This window comes from Dreissena polymorpha, chromosome 5 (genome assembly GCF_020536995.1).
Source record: "Dreissena polymorpha isolate Duluth1 chromosome 5, UMN_Dpol_1.0, whole genome shotgun sequence".
NCBI classification, from domain to species: Eukaryota; Metazoa; Mollusca; class Bivalvia; order Myida; family Dreissenidae; genus Dreissena; species Dreissena polymorpha.
In genome coordinates, this window is record NC_068359.1 from 25,903,055 (window position 1) to 25,927,957 (window position 24,903).

At 40.8% G+C, this 24,903-nt stretch overlaps 1 protein-coding gene across 3 annotated transcripts in view; it reads left to right on the forward strand.

The window, feature by feature from the left end:
* The window catches only part of LOC127832079 (serine/threonine-protein kinase B-raf-like), an 84,678-nt gene that overhangs the window by 50,004 nt on the left and 9,771 nt on the right, over positions 1-24,903 (forward strand). For all 3 annotated transcript variants that reach the window (XM_052357250.1, XM_052357247.1, XM_052357249.1), the window contains exons 10-15: positions 1,107-1,303; positions 9,637-9,813; positions 12,588-12,634; positions 13,133-13,251; positions 16,323-16,454; positions 24,236-24,370. In XM_052357250.1, coding sequence (XP_052213210.1) covers positions 1,107-1,303; positions 9,637-9,813; positions 12,588-12,634; positions 13,133-13,251; positions 16,323-16,454; positions 24,236-24,370 — 807 coding nt within the window. The remainder of the gene's footprint in view (positions 1-1,106; positions 1,304-9,636; positions 9,814-12,587; positions 12,635-13,132; positions 13,252-16,322; positions 16,455-24,235; positions 24,371-24,903) is intronic.

The window sequence follows — 24,903 nt, forward strand, 5'->3', positions numbered from 1 at the left end:
TGAAGATTTTATTCTTTTTCTAAAAAATTTGATTACAAATTATTACATATCCCTCAACAATAATACACCAGTGGCTGGGACTACACTATTTGTGAAAGCTTCTTGTTCAGTAAGTGTATTTTTATGCCCCCGGTAGGGTGACATATAGCAGTTGAACTGTCCGTCAGTCAGTATGTCAGTCAGTCTGTCCGTCTGTCCAAAAACTTTAACATTGGCCATAACTTTTTCACTATTGAAGATAGCAACTTGCTATTTGGCATGCATTTGTATCTCATGGAGCTGCACATTTTGAGTGGTGAAAGGTGAAGGTCAAGGTCATCCTTCAAGGTCAAATGTCAAATATATGGCGTCTGTCCGTCCGAAAACTTTAACATTGGCCATAACGTTTTCAATATTGAAGATAGCAACTTGATATTTGGCATGCATGTGTATCTTATGAAGCTGCACAGTTTGAGTGGTGGAAGTTAAAGGTCATCCTTCAAGGTCAAAGGTCAAAAAATATAAAAAATAATAATTTTTTTTAAAGCGGCGCAATAGGGGGCATTGTGTTTCTGACGAACACATCTCTTGTTTCTAGCTAATGTTGATTTTATGATCATTAACACTGATACAATTTAAAACAAGCCAAATGTGTAAAGCCAGCGTCATGATTAGATTCCTAGCATGTTCACATGAATTGTGTGCAATTGATCATGAAATGTCTGCCTGCATTATCTCCCTACCTCTGATCTAAGAAGGGCAGTCGACAGTTATTGACATATGACGTATGTGTTCTTTGTGATGGTAAATCAGCTTAACAAACCAAAACTGTGATTATAAGGTTAACTCAACATCTTGATTTCACTTTAACCCATTTATGCCTAGCGTCTAGAAAAAAGGCCTTGGCAAACAGCGTAGACCCAGATGAGACACCGCATGATGCGGCGTCTCATCTGGGTCTGCGCTGTTTGCTTAAAGGAATTTCTGTAAGAAATATTCTAAGTATAGAAATAAATATACAAGACATCCCTAATGGGAGAGTCCACTAGGCATAAATGGGTTGAATCAACGCTTGAATACAGCAAATGAATGAAACAAAAAACATGAATTTGTGTTAATTGTTCTAGGGCGGATGGAGAGACTCCAATGAAGACTGGGAAATCCCTAATGATGAGATAATCCTGGGTTCCCGGATAGGGTCCGGTTCATTCGGGACCGTGTTTAAGGGTCAGTGGCATGGTGCAGTGGCGATAAAACGTCTCAATGTAACAAATCCAACCCCGGCCCAAGTGACGGCCTTCAAAAATGAAGTAGCAGTTTTACGGTAAGTATCCAGATTCAGATGGAGTTTTTATTTTGAGAGGGTGTATATTGAAGTCACTCTGTTGGTCTGTTTGTCGATCGGTTGGTTGATCAAACAATGCGCATCAAATGTATAAGTTTGTGGAGCATTTCTCAAGCTGTTAAATTGAAACTTCAAATATGCTATCACCTGTGACCTTTAGTTTGTTATGTTTTGTCAATATTTACCTTGTTTGCAGTCTATAAGACACATTCGAACGTTCAACATGTTTACATTTTATAGGTTATATTTCAACTAAACCTTGTTTACACTCTAGAGGACACAATTCAATGTTCACCTTGTTTGCACTTTAGAGGTCACATTTCAACCAAACCTGGATTTAAATTCAAGAAGTTAAATAACATCTTTACCTTGTTTACACTCTAGAGGTCATATTTCAACATTAACCTAGTTAACACTGTAGAGGTCACATTTCAACTTAACCTTGTTTACATTCTAGAGGTCTAATTTTGAGCTATTGTCATCACCTTGGCGTCGGCGTCCGGTTAAGATTTGCGTTTAGGTCCACTTTTCTCATAAAGTATCAATGCATTCAAACTTGGTACACTTACTAACTATCATGAGGGGACTAGGCAGGCAAAGTTAGATAACTCTGGCTTGCATTTTGACAGAATTATGTGCCCTTTTTATACTTAGAAAATTGAAAATTTTGGTTAAGTTTTGTGTTTAGGTCCATTTTATTCCTTAAGTATCAAAGCTATTGCTTTCATACTTGCAACACTTACTAACTATCATAAGGGGACTGTGCAGGCAAAGTAATGTAACTCTGACTGGCATTTTGACAGAATTATGTGCCCTTTTTATGTCCCCCACTATAGTAGTGGGGGACATATTGTTTTTGCCCTGTCTGTCTGTTGGTTTGTTGGTCTGTCTGTTGGTCTGTTTGCGCCAACTTTAATATTTTGCAATAACTTTTGCTATATTGAAGATAGCAACTTCATATTTGGCATGCATGTGTATCTCATGAAGCTGCACATTTTGAGTGGTGAAAGGTCAAGGTCAAGGTCATCCTTCAAGGTCAGAGGTCAAATATATGTGGCCAAAATCGCTCATTTTATGAATACTTTTGCAATATTGAAGATAGCAACTTGATATTTGGCATGCATGTGTATCTCATGGAGCTGCACATTTTGAGTGGTGAAAGGTCAAGGTCATCCTTCAAGGTCAGAGGTCAATTATATGTGACCAAAATCGCTCATTTTATGAATACTTTTGCAATATTGAAGATAGCAACTTGATATTTGGCATGCATGTGCATCTCATGGAGCTGCTCATTTTGAGTGGTGAAAGGTCAAGGTCATCCTTCAAGGTCAGAGGTCAAATATATGTGGCCCAAATCGCTTATTTTATGAATACTTTTGCAATATTGAAGATAGCAACTTGATATTTGGCATGCATGTGTATCTCATGGAGCTGCACATTTTGAGTGGTGAAAGGTCAAGGTCATCCTTCACAAGGTCAAGGTCATCCTACAATGTCAAACATCATATAGGGGGACATTGTGTTTCACAAACACATCTTGTTATACTTAGAAAATTGAAAATTTGGTTACGTTTTGTGTTTAGGTCCTTTTTTTTCCTAAAGTATCAAAGCTAATGCTTTCATACTTGCAACACTTACTAACTATCGTAACGGGACTGTGCAGGCAAAGTTATGTAACTCTGACTGGCATTTGGACGGAATTATGGGCACTTTATACTTGAAAATTGTGTTAAGTTTTGTGTTTTGGTCCACTTTACCCCTTTAGTATCATAGATATTGCTTTCATACTTGTAACACTCGCAAACAATCATAAGGGGACAGTAAAGGACAAGTTGCATAACTCTGGTTGTCATTTTGACGGAATTATGGCCCTTTTTTGACTTCATAACTTTGAATATATGGTTACATTTTTTGTTAAGATCCACTTCATTTCTAAAGTATCAAGGCTATTGCTTTTAAATTTCAAATACTTTCATGCTATCATGAGGGTACTGTATCTGGCAAGTTGAATTTTACCTTGACCTTCGAATGACCTTCACTCTCAAGGTCAAATTATAAAATTTTGCTAAATTGCCATAACTTCTTTATTTATGATTAGATTCGATTGATACTTTGACAAAACAACTCTTACCTGACATACCACAATAGACTCCACCCAAACAATCCCCCACTCCCCCCCCCCCCCCCCCCGAATCCCCCCTCAATCCCCCCCATTATTTTTAATAATTTAAGAATATCTAATAAATGACCACCACACCCTCATACTATACCCCACCCTCACCTCAAAAAAATAATTTTTATGCCCCCGGTAGGGAGGCATATAGCAGTTGAACTGTCCGTCAGTATGTCAGTCAGGCTGTCCGTCCGTCCGAAAAAAACTTTGACATTGGCCATAACTTTTTCACTTTTGAAGATAGCAACTTGATATTTGGCATGCATGTGTATCTCATGGAGCTGCACATTTTGAGTGGTGAAAGATCAAGGTCATCCTTCAAGGTCAAATGTCAAATTTATGGTGTCTGACTGTCCGAAAACTTTAACATTGGCCATAACTTTTTCAATATTGAAGATAGCAACTTGATATTTGGCATGCATGTGTATCTCATGGAGCTAAACATATTGAGTGGTGAAAGGTGAAGGTCATCCTTCAAGGTCAAATGTCAAAAATATGGCGTCTGTCCGTCGGAAAACTTTAACAACTTGATATTTGGCATGCATGTGTTTCTCATGAAGCTGAACATTTTGCGTGGTGGAAGTTCAAGGTCAAGGTCATCCTTCAAGGTCAGAAAAAAATAATCAAAGCGGCATTCTCATGAAGCTGCACATTTTGAGTGGTGGAAGTTCTAGGTCAAGGTCATCCTTCAAGGTCAAGGATATCCTTCAAGGTCAAAGGTCACATTTTTATTTTTTTTCAAAGCGGCGTTCTCATGAAGCTGCACATTTTGAGTGGTGGAAGTTCAAGGTCAAGGTCATTCTTCAAGGTAAGGTCATCCTTCAAGGTCAAAGGTAAAAAAAATAATTTCAAAGCGGCGTTATCATGAAGCTACACATTTTGAGTGGTGGAAGTTCAAGGTCAAGGTCATCCTTCAAGGTCAAGGTCATCCTTCAAGGTCAAGGTCATCCTTCAAGGTCAAAGGTAAAAAAATAATCAAAGCGGCGTTATCATGAAGCTGCACATTTTGAGTGGTGGAAGTTAAATGTCAAGGTCATCCTTCAAGGTAAACGGCTATCTCCTGAAGCTGCACATTTTGAGTTGTGGAAATTCAAGGTCAAGGTCATCCTTCAAGGTCGAGGTCATCCTTCAAGGTCAAAGGTCAATTATTATTTTTTTAATTTCAAAGCGGCGTTCTCATGAAGCTGCACATTTTGAGTGGTGGAAGTTCAAGGCCAAGGTCATTTTCAAGGTCAAGGTCATCCTTCAAGGTCAAAGGTAAAAATAATAATTTCAAAGCGGCGTTATCATGAAGCTACACATTTTTAGTAGTGAAAGTTCAAGGTCAAGGTAATCCTTCAAGGTCATCCTTTAAGGTCAAAGGTCAAAAAAAATATAATTGAAGCGGCGTTATCATGAAGCTGCACATTTTGAGTAGTGGAAGTTAAAGGTCAAAGTCATCCTTCAAGGTCAAAAAAAAATAAAAAAATTCAAGTGGCGTTCTCATGAAGCTGCACATTTTGAGTGGTGGAAGTTCAAGGTCAAGGTCATCCTTCAAGGTCATCCTTCAAGGTCAAAGGTCACAAAAAATAATTCAAAGCGGTGTTCTCATGAGGCTGCACATTTTGAGTGGTGGAAGTGCAAGGTCAAGGTCATTTTTTAAGGTCAATGTCATCCTTCATGGTCAAAGGTCAAACAAAAATAATTTCAAAGCGGCATTATCACGAAGCTTCACATTTTGAGTGGTGGAAGTTCAAAGTCAAGGTCATCCTTCAAGGTCAAGGTCATCCTTTAAGGTCAAAGGTCAAAAAAAAATATTTCAAAGTGGCGTTCTCATAAAGCTGCACATTTTGAGTGGTTGAAGTTCAAGGTCAAGGTCATCCTTCAAGGTCAAATGTAAAAAAAAATAAAAAAATAATAATTTCAAAGCGGCGCAATAGGGGGCATTGTTTTTCTGATGAACACATCTCTGTTTTTTTTTTAAACATGGTTAAAAAACTCAAATATTTATTTATATTATTTTATTTTTGAAATACCGTCCAACCATCCCACCCAAGAATCCCCCCCCCCCCCCCAAAAAAAAATAATTTTTTTTTGCATTTTTTTTGCATTTTTTTAAGATAATGTAATAAATGACCACACCCCTACACTGTACACCCCTCTCCACTCCACCCCTCCCTCCTTTGTGATAGAAATTGAGATAGCTTCCCTACACCTTTAAAAAGAAAAATAGATGAGCAGTCTGCACCCGCAAGGCGGTGCTCTTGTTTACCTTATTTTCACTCTAGAGGTCACATTTCCATGTGTATCTTGTTTACACTGTAAGGTTACATTTTGAAGTTAACCTTGGTTTCAGTATAGAGGTCACATATCATTTCAGTTAAAATTTGCTCTGAACATTTTCCTTAATAATATCTCATTTGATTTCGAAAATGGGTCATGGGGGTCAAAACATAGATCATATTGAATAAAAAAAGGGTTAAAACTATTAAGATATTACTTCTATTGCCCAATTATAAATATGAAATGAATATTTGCTCAAATTAAATCAAGGCCGTGTTTGAACATGGGTTAAGTGGGGTCAAAATCTAGTTCACTTGGTTGAATTGAAGGAAAACCTTGTTAACGCTCATAGAGGTCACATTTATTGCCTTATCTTAATAACGCTTGGACAGAATTTTTTTCCCAATTAAATCCAGGCTATGTCTGAAACTGGGTCATGTGGGGTCAAAAACTATTTTTCTTTGTCAAATTGAAGAAATATTCTTTTTCAAATTAAAGAAATAGCTTGTTTACACTCTAGGAGTAATACATTTGTTGTATTAATTTCCAAGCCTTCATTAAACCTGGTCATGCCATTTGTCATTTGACCTAGTGACCTAGGTCATTACTAATTAGGTCAAATGAAAGACAACACTTGTTTACAGTATTGTCTAAATTCATTGTGCAGATTGTGAAACTTAGTGAGGACATTGTTCACTAGTTTTACCACTATATCAATATTTGATCATTACAATTATCATAGACTAGGGTGAGCAACTAAAAAGAGGACCCTCCTGTTTTAAAATTTAGGTAATAAATAAATACATTTTAATTGAAAGTGATTTCTCAATTTCGTAAAATACTTTCAGTACAACAAGAAGAGGGGGTATATTGTTTTGCAAATGTCCACCAGATGGTTTCCGGATGATAACTCAAGAACGCTTAGGCCTAGGATCATGAAACTTCATAAGGTACATTGATCATGACTGGCAGATGACCCCTATTGATTTTCAGGTCACTAGGTCAAAGGTCAAGGTCACATTGATTCAAAATATTAAAATGGTTTCCAGATGATAACTCAAGAATACTTAGGCCTAGGATCATGAAACTTCATAGGTACATTGATCATGACTGGCAGATGACCCCTATTGATTTTCAGGTCACTAGTTCAAAGGTCAAGGTCACAGTGACTCCAAACACTTAAATGGTTTCCGGATGATAACTCAAGGATGATTACGCCTAGGATCATGAAACTTCATAGGTACAATGATCATGACTGGCAGATGACCCCTATTGATTTTCAGGTCACTAGTTCAAAGGTCAAGGTCACAGTGACTCGAAACAGTTAAATGGTTTCCGGATGATAACTCAAGAATGCTTACGCCAAGGATCATGAAACTTCATAGGAACATTGATCATGACTGGCAGATGACCCCTATTGATTTTCAGGTCACTAGTTCAAAGGTCAAGGTCACAGTGACTTGAAACAGTAAAATGGTTTCCGGATGATAACTCAAGAATGCTTACGCCAAGGATCATGAAACTTCATAGGAACATTGATCATGACTGGCAGATGACCCCTATCGATTTTAAGGTCACTAGGTTAAAGGTCAAGGTCACAGTGACTCGAAACAGTAAATGGGTGCCGGATGATAACTCAAGAATGCTTACGCCAAGGATCATGAAACTTCATTAGGAACATTGATCATGACTGGCAGATGACCCCTATGGATTTTCAGGTCACTAGGTCAAAGGTCAAGGTCACAGTGACTCAAAATATTAAAATGGTTTCCAGATGATAACTCAAGAATGCTTACGCTAAGGATCATAAAACTTCATAGGTGCATTGATCATGACTGGCAGATGACTCCTATCAATTTTCAGGTCACTAGGTCAAAGGTCAAGGTCACGATGACCCGAAATAGTAAAATGGTTTCCAGATGATAACTCAAGAATGCCTTAGGCCTATAATCATGAAACTTCATAGGTACATTGATCATGACTGGCAGATGACCCCTATTGATTTTCAGGTCACTAGTTCAAAGGTCAAGGTCACAGTGACTCCAAACAGTAAAATGGTTTCAGGATGATAACTCAAGGATGCTTACGCCTAGGATCATGAAACTTCATAGGTACATTGATCATGACTGGCAGATGACCCCTATTGATTTTCAGGTCACTAGGTCAAAGGTCAAGGTCACAGTGACTCGAAACAGTAAAATGGTTTCCGGATGATAACTCAAGAATGCTTATGCCAAGGATCATGAAACTTCATAGGTACATTGATCATGACTGGCAGATGACCCCTATTGATTTTCAGGTCACTAGGTCGAAGGTCAAGGTCACAGTGACTCAAAATAGTAAAATGATTTCCAGATGATAACTTAAGAATGCTTACGCCAAGGATCATGAAACTTCATAGGTGCATTGATCATGACTGGCAGATGACCCCTATTGATTTTCAGGTCACTAGTTCAAAGGTCAAGGTCACAGTGACTCCAAACAGTAAAATGGTTTCCGGATGATAACTCAAGGATGCTTACGCCTAGGATCATGAAACTTCATAGGTACATTGATCATGACTGGCAGATGACCCCTATTGATTTTCAGGTCACTAGTTCAAAGGTCAAGGTCACAGTGACTCCAAACAGTAAAATGGTTTCTAGGATGATAACTCAAGGATGCTAACGCCTAGGATCATGAAACTTCATAGGTACATTGATCATGACTGGCAGATGACCCCTATTGATTTTCAGGTCACTAGTTCAAAGGTCAAGGTCACAGTGACTCCAAACAGTAAAATGGTTTCCAGATGATAACTCAAGGATGCTAACGCCTAGGATCATGAAACTTCATAGGTACATTGATCATGACTGGCAGATGACCCCTATTGATTTTCAGGTCACTAGTTCAAAGGTCAAGGTCACAGTGACTCCATACAATAAAATGGTTTCCCGATGATAACTCAAGGATGCTTACGCCTAGGATCATGAAACTTCATAGGTACATTGATCATGACTGGCAGATGACCCCTATTGATTTTCAGGTCACTAGTTCAAAGGTCAAGGTCACAGTGACTCCAAACAGTAAAATGGTTTCTGGATGATAACTCAAGGATGCTTACGCCTAGGATCATGAAACTTCATAGGTACAATGATCATGACTGGCAGATGACCCCCTACTGATTTTCAGGTCACTAAGTCAAAGGTCAAGGTCACAGTGACTCGAAACAGTAAAATGGTTTCCGGATGATAACTCAAGAATGCTTACGCCAAGGATCATGAAACTTCATAGGAACATTGATCATGACTGGCAGATGACCCCTATTGTTTTTCAGATCACTAGGTCAAAGGTCAAGGTCACAGTGACTCAAAATAGTAAAATGGTTTCCAGATGATAACTCAAAAATGCTTACGCCAAGGATCATAAAACTTCATAGGTACATTGATCATGACCGGCAGATGACTCCTATCAATTTTCAGGTCACTAGGTTAAAGGTCGCAGATGACTCCTATCAATTTTCAGGTCACTAGGTTAAAGGTCAAGGTCACAGTGAATTGAAACAGTAAAATGGTTTCCTGATGATAACTCAAGAACTTTTAGGCCTAGGATCATGAAACTTCATAGGTACATTTTTCATGACTAGCAGATGACCCCTATTGATTTTCAGGTCACTAGGTCAAAGGTCAAGGTCACAGTGACAAAAAACATATTCACACAATGGCTTCCACTACAACTGACAGCCCATATGGGGGGGGGGCATGCATGTTTTACAAACAGCCTTTGTTTGTTTTATTATGCTGTCCTTTGAGAGCTCTTGTGTGATGTGTATTTATAGGTTTGATTCCATGTTATACTATTATAAAATAAAACGTGTTGAAATTCTTTTCCATTTCAGAAAAACGCGGCATTTAAATGTATTATTATTTATGGGGTGTACAATGAAACCGCAATTAGCAATTATCACGCAATGGTGCGAGGGTTCTAGTTTATACAAACACTTACATGTGGACGAAGTGAAATTTGAAATGTTGGCGCTTCTGGATATTGCTAGACAGACGGCGCAAGGAATGGAGTAAGTATTGGCTCCGTAACAACATTGTATTTGTATAGCCCTATTAAAGCTCCTGTTCCCATTTATGCCTAGTGGACTCTCCCATTCTTCTAAATTGGATCAATTTATTGCCAAAGTTAGGGATGTCTTGTATATTTAGTTCTATATTTAGAATATTTCTTACAGAAATTCTTTTAAGCAAACAGCGTAGACCCAGATGAGACGCCGCATCATGCGGCATCTTATCTGGATCTACGCTGTTTGCCAAGGTTTTTTTTCTAGACGCTAGGCATAAATGGGTTAAGTAGAAATAGGGATAGCACTCAATTTATTTAACTCATAACTCATTTTTCAACTTTAAATAGTTAAGGCTTGGGTTGTTATTAATTCTGGTCAAATCCTCAATTTACGCCCAGTTATAAAACTTAAAAGAGCTGACTTTGAAAGTTAAAATGAAAATGTCAACACTTCAGTTTGCATCAGAATATGTTTGACATTATTGTCTGTTCAGGCTTTATGTATGTGTTTTAAGCGCCCTCATAGTTTAGCCTGTGCAGTCTGCACAGGCTAATCAGGGATGACACTTTACGTTTTTATTAAATTTTTCATTTAAAGGAAGTCTCGTCTAAATGAAAATACAGTCTAGTTGGAAAATGCCCCTAATTAGCCTGTGCAGACTGTGCAAGGCTAATCAGAGACAACACTACACACATGCAATAAGCCCAGTCAGAGACAACACTACACACATGCAATAAGCCCAGTCAGAGACAACACTACACACATGCAATAAGCCCAGTCAGAGACAACACTACACACATGCAATAAGCCCAGTGCAATAAGCCCAGTCTGAGACAACACTACACACATGCAATAAGCCCAGTCAGAGACAACACTACACACATGCAATAAGCCCAGTCAGAGACAACACTACACACATGCAATAAGCCCAGTCTGAGACAACACTACACACATGCAATAAGCCCAGTCTGATACAACACTACACGCATGCAATAAGCCCAGTCTGAGACAACACTACACACATGCAATAAGCCCAGTCAGAGACAACACTACACACATGCAATAAGCCCAGTCTGAGACAACAATACACACATGCAATAAGCCCAGTCTGAGACAACAATACACACATGCAATAAGCCCAGTCAGAGACAACACTACACACATGCAATAAGCCCAGTCTGAGACAACACTACACACATGCAATAAGCCCAGTCAGAGACAACACTACACACATGCAATAAGCCCAGTCAAAGACAACACTACACACATGCAATAAGCCCAGTCAGAGACAAACACTACACACATGCAATAAGCCCAGTCAGAGACAACACTACACACATGCAATAAGCCCAGTCAGAGACAACACTACACACATGCAATAAGCCCAGTGCAATAAGCCCAGTCAGAGACAACACTACACACATGCAATAAGCCCAGTCAGAGACAACACTACACACATGCAATAAGCCCAGTCTGAGACAACACTACACACATGCAATAAGCCCAGTCTGAGACAACACTACACACATGCAATAAGCCCAGTCAGAGACAACACTACACACATGCAATAAGCCCAGTCAGAGACAACACTACACACATGCAATAAGCCCAGACTGAGACAACACTACACACATGCAATAAGCCCAGTCAGAGACAACACTACACACATGCAATAAGCCCAGTCAGAGACAACACTACACACATGCAATAAGCCCAGTCAGAGACAACACTACACACATACAATAAGCCCAGTCAGAGACAACACTACACACATGCAATAAGCCCAGTCAGAGACAACACTACACACATGCAATAAGCCCAGTCAGAGACAAGACTACACACATGCAATAAGCCCAGTCAGAGACAACACTACACACATGCAATAAGCCCAGTCTGAGACAACACTACACACATGCAATAAGCCCAGTCAGAGACAACACTACACACATGCAATAAGCCCAGTCTGAGACAACAATACACACATGCAATAAGCCCAGTCAGAGACAACACTACACACATGCAATAAGCCCAGTCTGAGACAACACTACACACATGCAATAAGCCCAGTCAGAGACAACACTACACACATGCAATAAGCCCAGTCAGAGACAACACTACACACATGCAATAAGCCCAGTCTGAGACAACACTACACACATGCAATAAGCCCAGTCAGAGACAACACTACACACATGCAATAAGCCCAGTCAGAGACAACACTACACACATGCAATAAGCCCAGTCAGAGACAACAATACACACATGCAATAAGCCCAGTCTGAGACAACAATACACACATGCAATAAGCCCAGTCTGAGACAACACTACACACATGCAATAAGCCCAGTCAGAGACAACACTACACACATGCAATAAGCCCAGTCTGAGACAACACTACACACATGCAATAAGCCCAGTCAGAGACAACACTACACACATGCAATAAGCCCAGTCTGAGACAACACTACACACATGCAATAAGCCCAGTCAGAGACAACACTACACACATGCAATAAGCCCAGTGCAATAAGCCCAGTCTGAGACAACACTACACACATGCAATAAGCCCAGTCTGAGACAACACTACACACATGCAATAAGCCCAGTCTGAGACAACACTACACACATGCAATAAGCCCAGTGCAATTAAGCCCAGTCAGAGACAACACTACACACATGCAATAAGCCCAGTCAGAGACAACAATACACACATGCAATAAGCCCAGATTTCCCAGAACAAGGCTCATGTTCAAGTATGTTTTGATTTGTGTTTTCAGTTACCTTCATGCGAAGTCTATTATCCATAGGGACCTCAAATCTAATAGTATCCTTTCGTAAGATATTTGAACAGAAATAAAGTGTGGTTGTTTTTGTAACTTGTGTAATATTTTTTGGTGAAACCATAGCTTTCAGTGGTGAATCACTCACATTTATTTTCATATGTGTATTTCACAGAGTGGAATCTTGAAATGCCAACAAAAAATTCATTGGAAAGAAATATATTGGAAATAGTGTTCCATTATAAAACGTTATCATTGGAAAATATATAAACCTGGAAATCCTTATTTTACTCTAAAAAGGGTTCATTTCAAAATTCATTCCAACATGTTCCAACATGTTATTTATTAATGGCCAAGTCTGTTCTGAAATCGACTTTGGCACTCGTTTTCAATTATGCAAGTATCTTTGAACATATTGCAGTGACTTAGAGAGTAGAGAGCAAGTTCAGATGTATAGAAACAGGTTCTAAATTCTAAAATGGTGCATAAGTTGGTCTCAGCAGCATATATATTTTTTTACGTTAAACCTTAACTCCATGCAGATATATTTTTAACGGAAGATTTAACGGTAAAGATTGGAGATTTCGGTCTGGCGACGGTGAAAGCACGATGGAGCGGGTCCCATCAGTTTCAGCAACCTACCGGCTCAATATTATGGATGGTATGTGCGTCTAGTATTTTGTACTAACATTTTTACCACAGTAGCCCAATTTTGTCCATACTTTTTATGCCCCCGGATCGAAAGATCGGGGGCATATTGTTTTTGGCTTGTCTGTCTGTCATTCATTCATTCATTGTATGTGTGTGTCCCAAAACTTTAACCTCGGTTAAAGTTTTATAACTTTGGCAATATTGCACATATCTACTTCATATTTGGCCTGCATGTGTATCTCACGGACCCGCACATTTTGAGTGGTAACAAGTCAATGTCAAGGTCATCCTTCAAGGTCAATGGTCAAATATTATTACATTTTTATTTCCTAAAACTTTAACCTTCGTTAAAGTTTTGTCATAACTTTTTTATTATTGAACATACCTACTTCATATTTGGCCTGCATGTGTATCTCACGAACCTGCACATGTTTAGTGGTGACAAGTCAATGTCAAGGTCATCCTTCAAGGTCAAATATTATTACATTTTTATTTCCTAAATCTTTAACCTTCTTTAAAGTTTTGTCATAACTTTTTTATTATTGAAGATAGCCACTTGATATTTGCCATGCATGTGTACCTCATGGAGCGGCACGTTTTGAGTGGTGAAAGGTCAAGGTCATCCTTCAAGGTCAAAGGTCAAATATCATTACATTTTTCTTTCCTAAAACTTTAACCTTCGTTAAAGTTTTGTCATAACTCTTTTATTATTGAAGATAGCCACTTGATATTTGCCATGCATGTGTACCAAATGGAGCTGCACATTTTGAGTGGTGAAAGGTCAAGGTCATCCTTCAAGGTCAAAGGTCCACAAAAAACATTTCATTTATCCATGCAATGTCTTACTTACTTACTAACATCTCACAGACCTGCACATTTTGAGTGGTGACAAGTCAATGTCAACGTCATCCTTCACGGTCAAAGGTCAAATATCATTACATTTTTCTTTCCTTTAAAATTTAACCTTCGTTAAAGTTTTGTCATAACTTTTTATGCCCCCGGATCGAAAGATCGGGGGTATATTGTTTTTGGCCTGTCATTGTATGTGTGTGTGTGTCCCAAAACTTTAACCAAAACTTTAACCTTGGTCATAACTTTTGCAATATTGAAGATAGCCACTTGATATTTGGCATGCATGTGTATCTCATGGAGCTGCACATTTTGAGTGGTGAAAGGTCAAGGCCAAGGTCATCCTTCAAGGTCAAAGGTCATAAAAACAAATTCAAAAACTTTAACCAAAACTTTAACCTTCTTCATAACTTTTGCAATATTGAACATAGCAACTTGATATTTGGCATGCATGTGTATCTCATGGAGCTGCAAATTTTGAGTGGTGAAAGGTCAAGGTCATTCTTCAAGGTCAAAGGTCAAACTTATATATTATTTTTGGCCTGTCTGTCATTGTATGTGTGTGTGTGTCCCAAAGCTTTAACCAAAACTTAAACCTTGGTCATAACTTTTGCAATATTGAAGATAGAAACTTGATATTTGGCATGCATGTGTATCTCATGGAGCTGCACATTTTGAGTGGTGAAAGGTCAAGGCCAAGGTCATCCTTCACGGTCAAAGGTCATAAAAACAAATTCAAAAACTTTAACCAAAACTTTAACTTTCTTCATAACTTTTGCAATATTGAACATAGCAACTTGATATTTGGCATGCATGTGTATCTCATGGAGCTGCACATTTTGAGTGGTGAAAGGTCAAGGTCATCCTTCAAGGTCAAAGGTCAAAAAAATAATTCAAAGCGGCGCATTATTATGCCCCCAGATCGAAAGAATGAAAAACTTTTGCAATATTGAAGATAGCAACTTGATATTTGGCATGCATGTGTATCTCATGGAGCTGCACATTTTGAGTGGTGAAAGGTCAAGGCCAACGTCATCCTTCAAGGTCAAAGGTTATAAAAACACATTCAAAAACTTTAACCAAAACTTTAACCTTCTTCATAACTTTTGCAATATTGAACATAGCAACTTGATATTTGGCATGCATTTTCATAGAGCTGCAAATTTTGAGTGGTGAAAGGTCAAGGTCATCCTTCAAGGTCAAAGGTCAAAAAAATAATTCAAAGCGGCGCATTTGGGGGCATTGTGTTTCTGACAAACACATCTCTTGTTGTTTTTACAACATTTAAGTTCACTTGTAAATCTTAAAGGCTATGGGCTTGTGGGAGTTCCTGCTAATGTGTATCCTGGCCCCTTGTTCACAAAATGGTTTTGCAATGGAAAACCGATTTTAACTGACATTAATTTTCACTTTTGCCTATCAACTACAATGGAAATCCATTTTCAATGACAAGCAAAATCGATTTTCGATTTCAAAAAATGTTTTGTGAACACTGGGCCTGGTTTGGGGTATCATTTCAATTTATACTTAATTCAATTTATTTAGTTCATTTTATCAACTTTATCAGGGTTCTTCTATATCATTCAATATCGTCCACCTTATACACTGTGCCCTATTTAACACTTAGATACGTATTTTGACGCATGTGTAGTCCATTAGAAAGTTACATTTAATTAAATGCCTTTCTTACTAAATTCAAGTTTTAAAGGTTTCATTTCCAACCCTTAGATACTGATGAGCAGCAAACAGCATAAAACCTGAACAGACTGCGAGTTACACGCATTCTGTTCTGGTTTTATACTGGTTGCAAAAGCAATTTTCACTTTGCTTCTTATGGGGGAAAGGGTTAATAACTCAACCGCGTATATTAGGACAGAGTGGGAGGATCATACATGACCCCTGAGTTCTGGTGCCCGTGAGTTATGACCAGACCACAGATCCACTCACTTGGTATTGTATTGGAATTGGAAAATGTTATTGTACCTGCTGTACCAATAGATATGCTGGAGAAATTGTCTCGTATCTGGACATTAAACTGTGCAATATATTGCCTGATCTAAATATTATCTTATTATCTTAAGACCAACTCACTTTTAGGATGAACATCCTTTTCAAAAGACATACATAAAGATCACTTTCTTGTCAAAATATTGTTAAGTATTTCATTGCGAAGTTGTTGTAACAAAGTTTTTTTGCAAGTTTAATTGATTTTGTCGCCTGTTTTCCCCCCAGGCTCCAGAGGTGATACGAATGCAAGAGCAGAACCCCTACACATTCCAGTCTGACGTCTACGCCTTCGGCATCGTGCTGTACGAGCTGATATCTGGCCAACTGCCTTACTCACACATCAACAACAAAGACCAGGTCTGTAACTCATAATCAACAACAAATACCAGGTCTGTTACTCATTAACAACAACAAATACAACAAATACCAGGTCTGTTACTCACACATCAACAACAAAACCCTTTTTCACCTGCATAGCCCACTCGTCATCTTAATATTTCTTATAACATTATTATAAGAACTTTCTTTGACATGCATTCTGATTGGATAATCGTCCCATGTGACCTCTTTTTCATTCCACAATCAATCTCCCTGTGTATGCAAAATTACTCATTACCGTATTAGTTCTTGAAAAAAAGTTTCCAATTACGTTATTTTTTTGGCATGATAAAAGTTTCCAATTACGTTATTTTTTTGGCATGATTCTGAACGACGTTGATTTTCTTGAATTGCGCCATGATGTCAATTAGAGCTATTTATAAACTTTGTGTTGTGGTTATAAGAAATTAATAATATTATTCTGCAGTTAATTGATGAAGTCTCCATGAAAGTCCCAAATCTCATAACTATTATCAAATTAACTTGCCTGTCTGTACAGGATCTGAATTTGTAATCAGCCAATAATGGCCAGTATTGTGGAAATCATTCATGGACCTTGTGAAGGTTTACTGGCTTTGTCTCAGCATTGACAGACTTTTGTAAATTATTGCATTGATGTATGAATTGTCTGGAACATTACAACTAATTTATGCAAATGAGGCTTGTACATTCATTTCAGAGACCAATGACTGCAGAACAATTCTGTTCAAATCTTCATTTCATTATGGGAGTATGGACAAATTTTAACCTGTGAGAACCTTAATGAGATTCATTCTGGGAGCAAATGGTATACCTTGAAAAGATTGATTGAGCCTTGCTGTAGAAAAATGGATCTTTACCCTTTACCACTTAGATATGTATTCTGATGCATTTGAAGTCGCTTAGAAAGTTACATTTAATGAAATACCTTTCTTACTTGATTCAAGTTTTAATAGCTTAATTACGTTACCTGATATCATATGCTATTTACTCCGATAGGATCGTGATTTATCCGGAATTTTTCGTCCGAGGAATCCCACACTTTTTGAGAAACCCGTCAGGTAGGTCAGAGCGGTCACATAGTGCCGTGTAGCCGCACAACCAAAACGGGACATTACCCAGAATCCTCTCTTATTCCGGATGGCGATATACAAAGGCCGACATTTTGTTATTAACTTAATTGTTGCTTCTGTTTCGCTGGATTCTTCTGTTTAACAGAATAGAGAAGTTTTTGTATTGCGTTAAAACATTCTCCGTATATATATCCGTGTATTTCTGTATCGTTTTGTGTATTTGTTTGTTTGTTCAAGGCAAAGTATGCCTCAAACACGTGGCTCATGTGGACACATAAGGGCAGCATGGGACAACCATGGTAGCTGTCTGTCTTGTGCAGGATGTACCCAGGATAACTGCTGCCCTTTCTGTGAGCATTGGTCTGCAGATACCTGGGCCATCAAGCGTCGACCCTTCAAGAGTCGTGGACGCAACAAGAATAGTTCAGATCAAAGTAGGGAAAGTTCCCTGTGTCGGGACTTTTCACCACATGATCTTGACCATACTCCACCAGTAGCTGCCAGGCATCGGTCCCTACCCCGTGAAGAAACCGGACAAAATTTGCCCGGTCCGTTCATCGGGAATGACCAGTTGAATGACTCGGCATCAGATCAACGTAGGAAAAGTTCCGTGTGTCGGGACTTTTCACCACACGATCTTGACCATATGCCACCAGTAGCTGCCAGGCATCGGTCCCTACCCCCTGACGACACTGGACAAAATTTGCCCGGTCCGTTCATCAGGAATGACCAGTTGACCGGTCCGGAGACTTCACCGGTCACCGGTCAACATTGACCGGTCATGCTATAACCGGTCACTGACCGGTCCGGTCACCGGTCATGCTATGACCGGTCCGGTCACCGGTCATTGACCGGTCCGGTCACCGGTCCGGTCACCGGTCATGCTGTGACCGGTCCGGTCACCGGTCATACTGTGACCGGTCCGGTCACCGGTCATTGACCGGTCCGGTCACCGGTCATTTAATGACCGATCCGGTCACCGGGTTTCGGTCTGTGCCACAGACCGTTCCGGTCACCGTAGATGTTGACACTACCTTGTCAGTACTCCACAAAGGTAGACGCAGCCGGGTTTCTACTGTGAGTCACAGACGTAAACGTGTAGTGTCTGATGTTTCCGGCTACTCCTCCACCTCGGGCTCGTCGTCGTATGACTCATCGTCTACTTCAAATAGCCCTCATCATTATCGGAGGGGACGTCGTTCACGCTCACCGAGAGTTTCTCTGCGTAGATTGCCTTGTAAAGAGCGATCACCCCAGCGCTCGGGAAGACGTTCGATCAGGAAACATCATTCCCAGCGCCGCCGAACAGTGTCTCGGCGTCGCAGGGATAAGGGACATAGACCTTCCTCTATTAGGCGCTCTCGGACTCCTAGGTCCCCTAGTCGATCCTTCTCTGAGGAATCTATTGACACCCTCCCACGTGTGTCGGCCTCTATTTTGGCCTCAACACACACTTCAGCCGTTCCTACAACCACTGAGCATAATTTGTATTCAAACACTAGTTTGCATACATTTCAGGCTCAAGGTACAGGGGTTAATCTAACCACATTGGCTGCGTTTTCAGCCCCACGGGTCTCTTCCACATTGCATAGAAGTATACCCCGGGCTGCCGCTACACCATCAAATCCCAATACTTTGTGGATCCAACAGTCGCCGGGAATCTTTGTCCCCTTTTCGACTGATCCTTTACCAGGGACCTCTGGTATTCAAAGTGAGTCTGCTGACTTGATCTCTGAAAGACCTAACTCACCAGCTATATCTTTGATGGTGCCGGAAAACGATTCTCTCATGATAGAAGCGAATGAATCTATTATTCCTTCTTCTATATCCACCGGTTTCAATCAATCCAATGCTCCCGCAGATGGTTTGATTGAGGCGGGTTCGGAGTCTAATGAGGCCGAACTTTATTATTTGGCCTCCATCAATCAGGTATACGAACTTATGTTCAATACCTTAGATGAGGACTTCTGCCCCCGCCCTTCCTTGTCTCTCACAGGATCTGTGGTTACCGTTACAGAACAGGTAGCACGCAGACGAGAGCCCGGCAGGATAAGTAAGGCTACTTCCCGAGTGGATCTACGCCTTCCTATTGGCTCTTCCACAATGGCTGTTTTCCAGTCACTTGAACCAGCCAATAAGCCTTCGCCATCTCCATGGAAAGCCCCTAAGGAGCTGACGGAGCCTAAACAGATGGACGGCGGGAAAAGTTATAAGGCCCCGGTACCCGACCCTACTACAGGTTTGGACCTTTCCAAACTTCCGGTTCCTGATGCTGACATTAGTAAGCTGTCACTTACAATGCCTTCATCATCTACCCATACATCAGTCCCTCTTTCCCTGTTGGAAAATTGGGAGCTGAGAGAACGCCGTTCCATAGGTCTGGCTAACCAGCTAGATCTCATGGCAGCCACAGCCTTAGACTTGGTTTGGGAGCTCTCTGATTCAATCCCAGAGGAGCTCCGGGCCTTGTTGATACATCTTTCACGTACTACGCAGTGTTTATCTCACAATGCTGCGTCGTCTATGTCTGAGATGTTAAGGCTTCGGAGAGACCTCATCCTCTCTTCCTTGCCCAATAATTTCCTTTTGGAAACAGGCGTAAACTCCCTTCGAACTGCTCCACTAACAGCAGAGTCTCTTTTCGGAGGGAGGATACAGTCGGCACTTACTGCTGATCGTGAAGATCAGATACATGCCTCCTTAGCTAGGAGCAACTCTGGCCAGCGCCCTGTGGTTTTTAAGCGCCCTGCTTCTAAGCCCCCAGGAGCCCCACAGGCCAAGAACGCTACAAGGGACAGTTTCCCTACTAAGCGTACGTCTGCTCCACGTCAGCCCACAAATAGGCCTCCTTTTTAGAACAGAACAACTTCCTATCGGAAGCCTTCTGTAAAACAAAATTGGAGTAAGGGCAAGCCCAATGCGGACAAGAAGTTATTTAATCCTTCTTCCGGCAAGGGTGGACCTCCTAAAGGTCAGCCCTAGGTCATACCCCTTTCTACCGCCACAACCTCTGATGCCGGAGGTACCAGTCGGGGCCAGACTTATGCACTTGGCAAATCGATGGCTCCAAATAACTTCGGACGCGTGGGTTCATTCTCTTGTCACACAAGGTCTCACTTTTCAATTCGAAAAAAGGCCCCCACTCTCTCGCGTCCCAATAGATCTGGTATCTCCGCATCCACAACTTCCAGACTCCATTCTCGGACTCCTGGAAAAAAAGGCGGTAGAAAGGGTTCACGACCCTTGTTCTCCAGGATTTTACAGTCGCCTTTTCCTTGTTCAAAAGAAAAGCGGCTCATGGAGACCAGTCATAGACTTAAAAGTGTTCAACACGTTTCTAGTCAAACCTACTTTCAAGATGGAGACTCCTGCCTTCATTCGGCGCTCCATCAAACCCATGCAATGGGGGGTTTCCTTGGACCTGGAAGATGCATACTTCCATGTTCCTATCCATCCCAACTACCGGAAGTACCTGCGCTTCTCCTTTCGAGGCCAGGTCTACCAGTTTCAGGCGATGCCCTTTGGATTGGCCACGGCTCCACGAGTTTTCACCAAACTCATGGCCGCAGTGAGCGCACACCTCCGATTACATGGGGTTCAACTGCTTCAGTATTTCGACGATTGGCTCTTACACCAGCTACATCGTCAACTGCTTCTGCTACACCTAGAGTTCTCTTGGAAGGAGCTCCTCTCTTTAGGACTCCTTCTCAATGTAGCCAAGTCAGACCTCATTCCCTCTCAGGATTTCATAATCGTGGGAATGAATTTTCTGACCCACATCAATCGGGTCAGGGTCTCACCGCAACGTATATCAGACCTCCTTTTGAAGGTCAGATGGGTGCTGTCCCAATCTCATATCACAGCTCAAGATTTCCTCTCACTCAACGGTATCCTGAGCTCTGTAGCAGACTTCGTGCAGTTGGGACGTCTCTTCCTACGTCCTCTTCAGCACTATCTCTTAGCTCGATGGAAATGGTCTCCAGACAATCTTCTAACACAGATTCCCATCCTTCCGTCCTTAGTCCCCCACCTTTTATGGTGGCTAGACGAGGATACCCTGTTGGCAGGAGTACCGCTTCTTCCCCCACAACCGTCTTTACATCTCATAACGGATGCGAGCATGGAAGGTTGGGGCGCTCACCTGGAACCTCGCAGCCTGACATTATCAGGATTGTGGTCTCCTCAGGAGTCTCTCCTGCACATAAACAATCTCGAAATGCGAGCAGTCTTTCTAGCTGTTTCTCAATTCCAATCACATCTTCGGGACTCCTGTGTGATGGTATCGACAGACAACACATCAGTTGTGGCTTACATCCAGAAACAGGGCGGGACACACTCTCACTCCCTGTATCTGGAAACAATGAAATTACTTGTTCATTGCAAGAGCCTAAACGTCTCTCTCTTGTCCAAACACATACCAGGTCGTCTCAACGCCCTGGCGGACGGTTTGTCTCGCAAACACCAGTTACTTCCATCGGAGTGGACACTTCATCAGGAAGTGGCCAATCAGATATTCCTCACATTCGGCGCTTTCGTTCAATTGGGATCAACTGGACGCTTACGCTTATCCCCCACCCATTCTAATTCCCCAAATCTTAGGGAAAATCAGGGTGAGCTCTTGCCGGATCCTCCTGATAGCCCCTTGGTGGCCCAGAAGATCCTGGTTCAACGACCTTCTCGGTCTCCTGTGTGAATTTCCCAGGGAACTCCCGCACAGGTCAGATGTCCTATCTCAGAGAGGCAGACTTCACATGGATCCAGACATGTTCCACTTACACGTCTGGCCGTTATCAGGCAATCCCTGCAGAAGAAATGCTTTTCTGTCAGGGCTTCAACGCTCGTTGCCTCTGCAAGAAAAAAGTCCACCATTGCAGTCTATGATGCTCGCTGGAAACTCTTCTCTTATTGGTGTGTTCGAGGGAAAATTGATTCCCTCAATCCCTCTGCTAGACGCATAGCGGATTTTCTAATCTATCTCTTTGATGATAAGAAACTTTCTCTTAGCTCCATCAAAGGATACAGATCTGTGCTTTCGCATACCTTGGCTTTTCGTAAGTCATCACAAGTCTGTGCTGACCCAGCCATTTCGTAACTGATCCGAGCCATGGAACTTAAACGTCCTGTGTCTCGTTCTCTTACCCCCAAATGGGATTTGGCTTGTGTTCTTGCATCGCTTATTAAAGCTCCCTATGAACCCCTTAATAAAACTTCTTTACAGTTCCTAACTTGGAAGACCGTTTTCCTTCTTACCATGGCTTCATCCAAACATAGAAGTGAAATTCATGCTCTTTCTATCGAAGAAAGCCATCTTCGTTTTGATTCCTCCGATGGCTCTGTCACCTTGTTGTGTCAGCCAGGATTCCTTGCTAAAAATCAACTCCCCTCAATGGCTTCTAAACCCTTCAAGGTCCCAAGTCTTTCTAGAACTTGTGGTAATGAAGATGAAGATAGACTTCTCTGCCCTGTCAGGTCTTTGAAGTTCTATCTTAGTAGAGTTAAGTCTATTCGAGGTTCTCGCAAGAGACTCTTCATTCCCTTAAAAGGGGGGGGGGCGATGTGTCTGCGGCTTCTATTTCCCGTTGGGTAGCCTCGACTATAAAAAGGGCTTACTCTTCTCTTTCTTCAAGGGATTCATCCCTTTTTAAGATTAGACCGCATGAATTACGAGCAATGTCGGCTTCGTGGGCATATATTAATCATACCCCACTCTCTGACGTGCTTCAAGCTGCTTTTTGGAGGAATCAGACTACTTTTTCATCTTTTTATCTTCGTTCTCTGGAGTGCCAACAAGACAACTTGTATTTGTTGGGCCCCCTTGTGGTTGCACAAACGGTAGTATCTTCTACGGCATAGGTATATTACGCTTATCCGTGAATTAAGTTAATACCGTAATAACGAAGATTAGCTGAGAACCCGAGATATGGGTTCCGCTGTGATGGGGTGATTTTCGTGAACCTTCCCGCCTCAGCTGCAAATTCAGCATATGATATCAGGTAACGTAATTAAGCTATTAAAACAAATTGTTCAAGTAAAATTCATTTTAATTAGTAATTACTTACCTGATATCGGTAAGTCCCACCTCCCACCCCGCTCTTCGTCTAATATTTCATATTTTTTATTGGAATAAGAGTGGATTCTGGGTAATGTCCCGTTTTGGTTGTGCGGCTACACGGCACTATGTGACCGCTCTGACCTACCTGACGGGTTTCTCAAAAAGTGTGGGATTCCTCGGACGAAAAATTCCGGATAAATTACGATCCTATCGGAGTAAATAGCATATGATATCAGGTAAGTAATTACTAATTAAAATGAATTTTACTAGAAAAATTTGTTTTAAAGGCTTCATTTCCAACCCTTAGATACTGATGAGCAGCAAACAGCATAAACCCTGAACAGACTGCAAATTACTCGCAGGCTGTTCTTGTTTTATGCTGTTTGCACGTAGCCATTTTCACTTTGATTCTGAGTGAAAAAGGGTTGATGCATGTACGCAAAGTTTCTTTTGAATCTGCACAGGCTAATCAGACAGGACTTTTTCTGCCTAGACTGGATTCTTGTTTAGAATCTTTTTCTTATAACGAATAATTGCATAAAAGCAGAAAGTGTCATCCCTGGGACAAGGCTTTATGCACAGGCAGTAAGCTTGGTTTACCTAGATTGTTGCTCAAATGAGTTTGTATTCATGAGATTTCTTTCTTGTGCTTGCAGATTCTATTCATGGTGGGTAAAGGGTACTTGATGCCAGACTGTAGTAAAGCGAGGAATGACTGCCCTAAGGCCATGATACGGCTTGTGCAAGACTGCTGTAAGCTGGACAGGGATAAACGCCCACTCTTTCCACAGGTTAGCCCTATTTTTTAACCTTTTTATATAAGTTTCATTGCTCCTAAAGCCTTACACGTATAAAGCCCACAGACATTGACGGACTTTTACATGAATTAATGAAGATGTTAATGTACCTATATTATGATGAATATATAAGTTTCCACACTGGAATTGAGTTAAGTGGATCAGAGAGTTAAGCAATATATGCTCTGTTATGTCTCCATCAAACTAGTGAAACACATGCACTAAGAAAACAATACAAAAGTAAGAACAAAGTTCAGTGGGTAATGTATGATAACAGAGTTTATGAATATCAGACTCCTGTTGGCAATTAGAACATTGGAGATTGTTTCCTAGGTAACACCAGTTTGGCGTCTTAAGAGATGAACTAAGATTGCTGTCAAAGTGTGGCTTAGATCTAAGGTCTCTTGATTACGAGGTGAACACTATTCTATTACGCCACAGGGACATTACGTGTTGCCAGGCAGGATGGCCAATAACTGTTGGGAAATCTAAGAAAAAAATGTGATGACTTCAGGAAAAAATCTTAA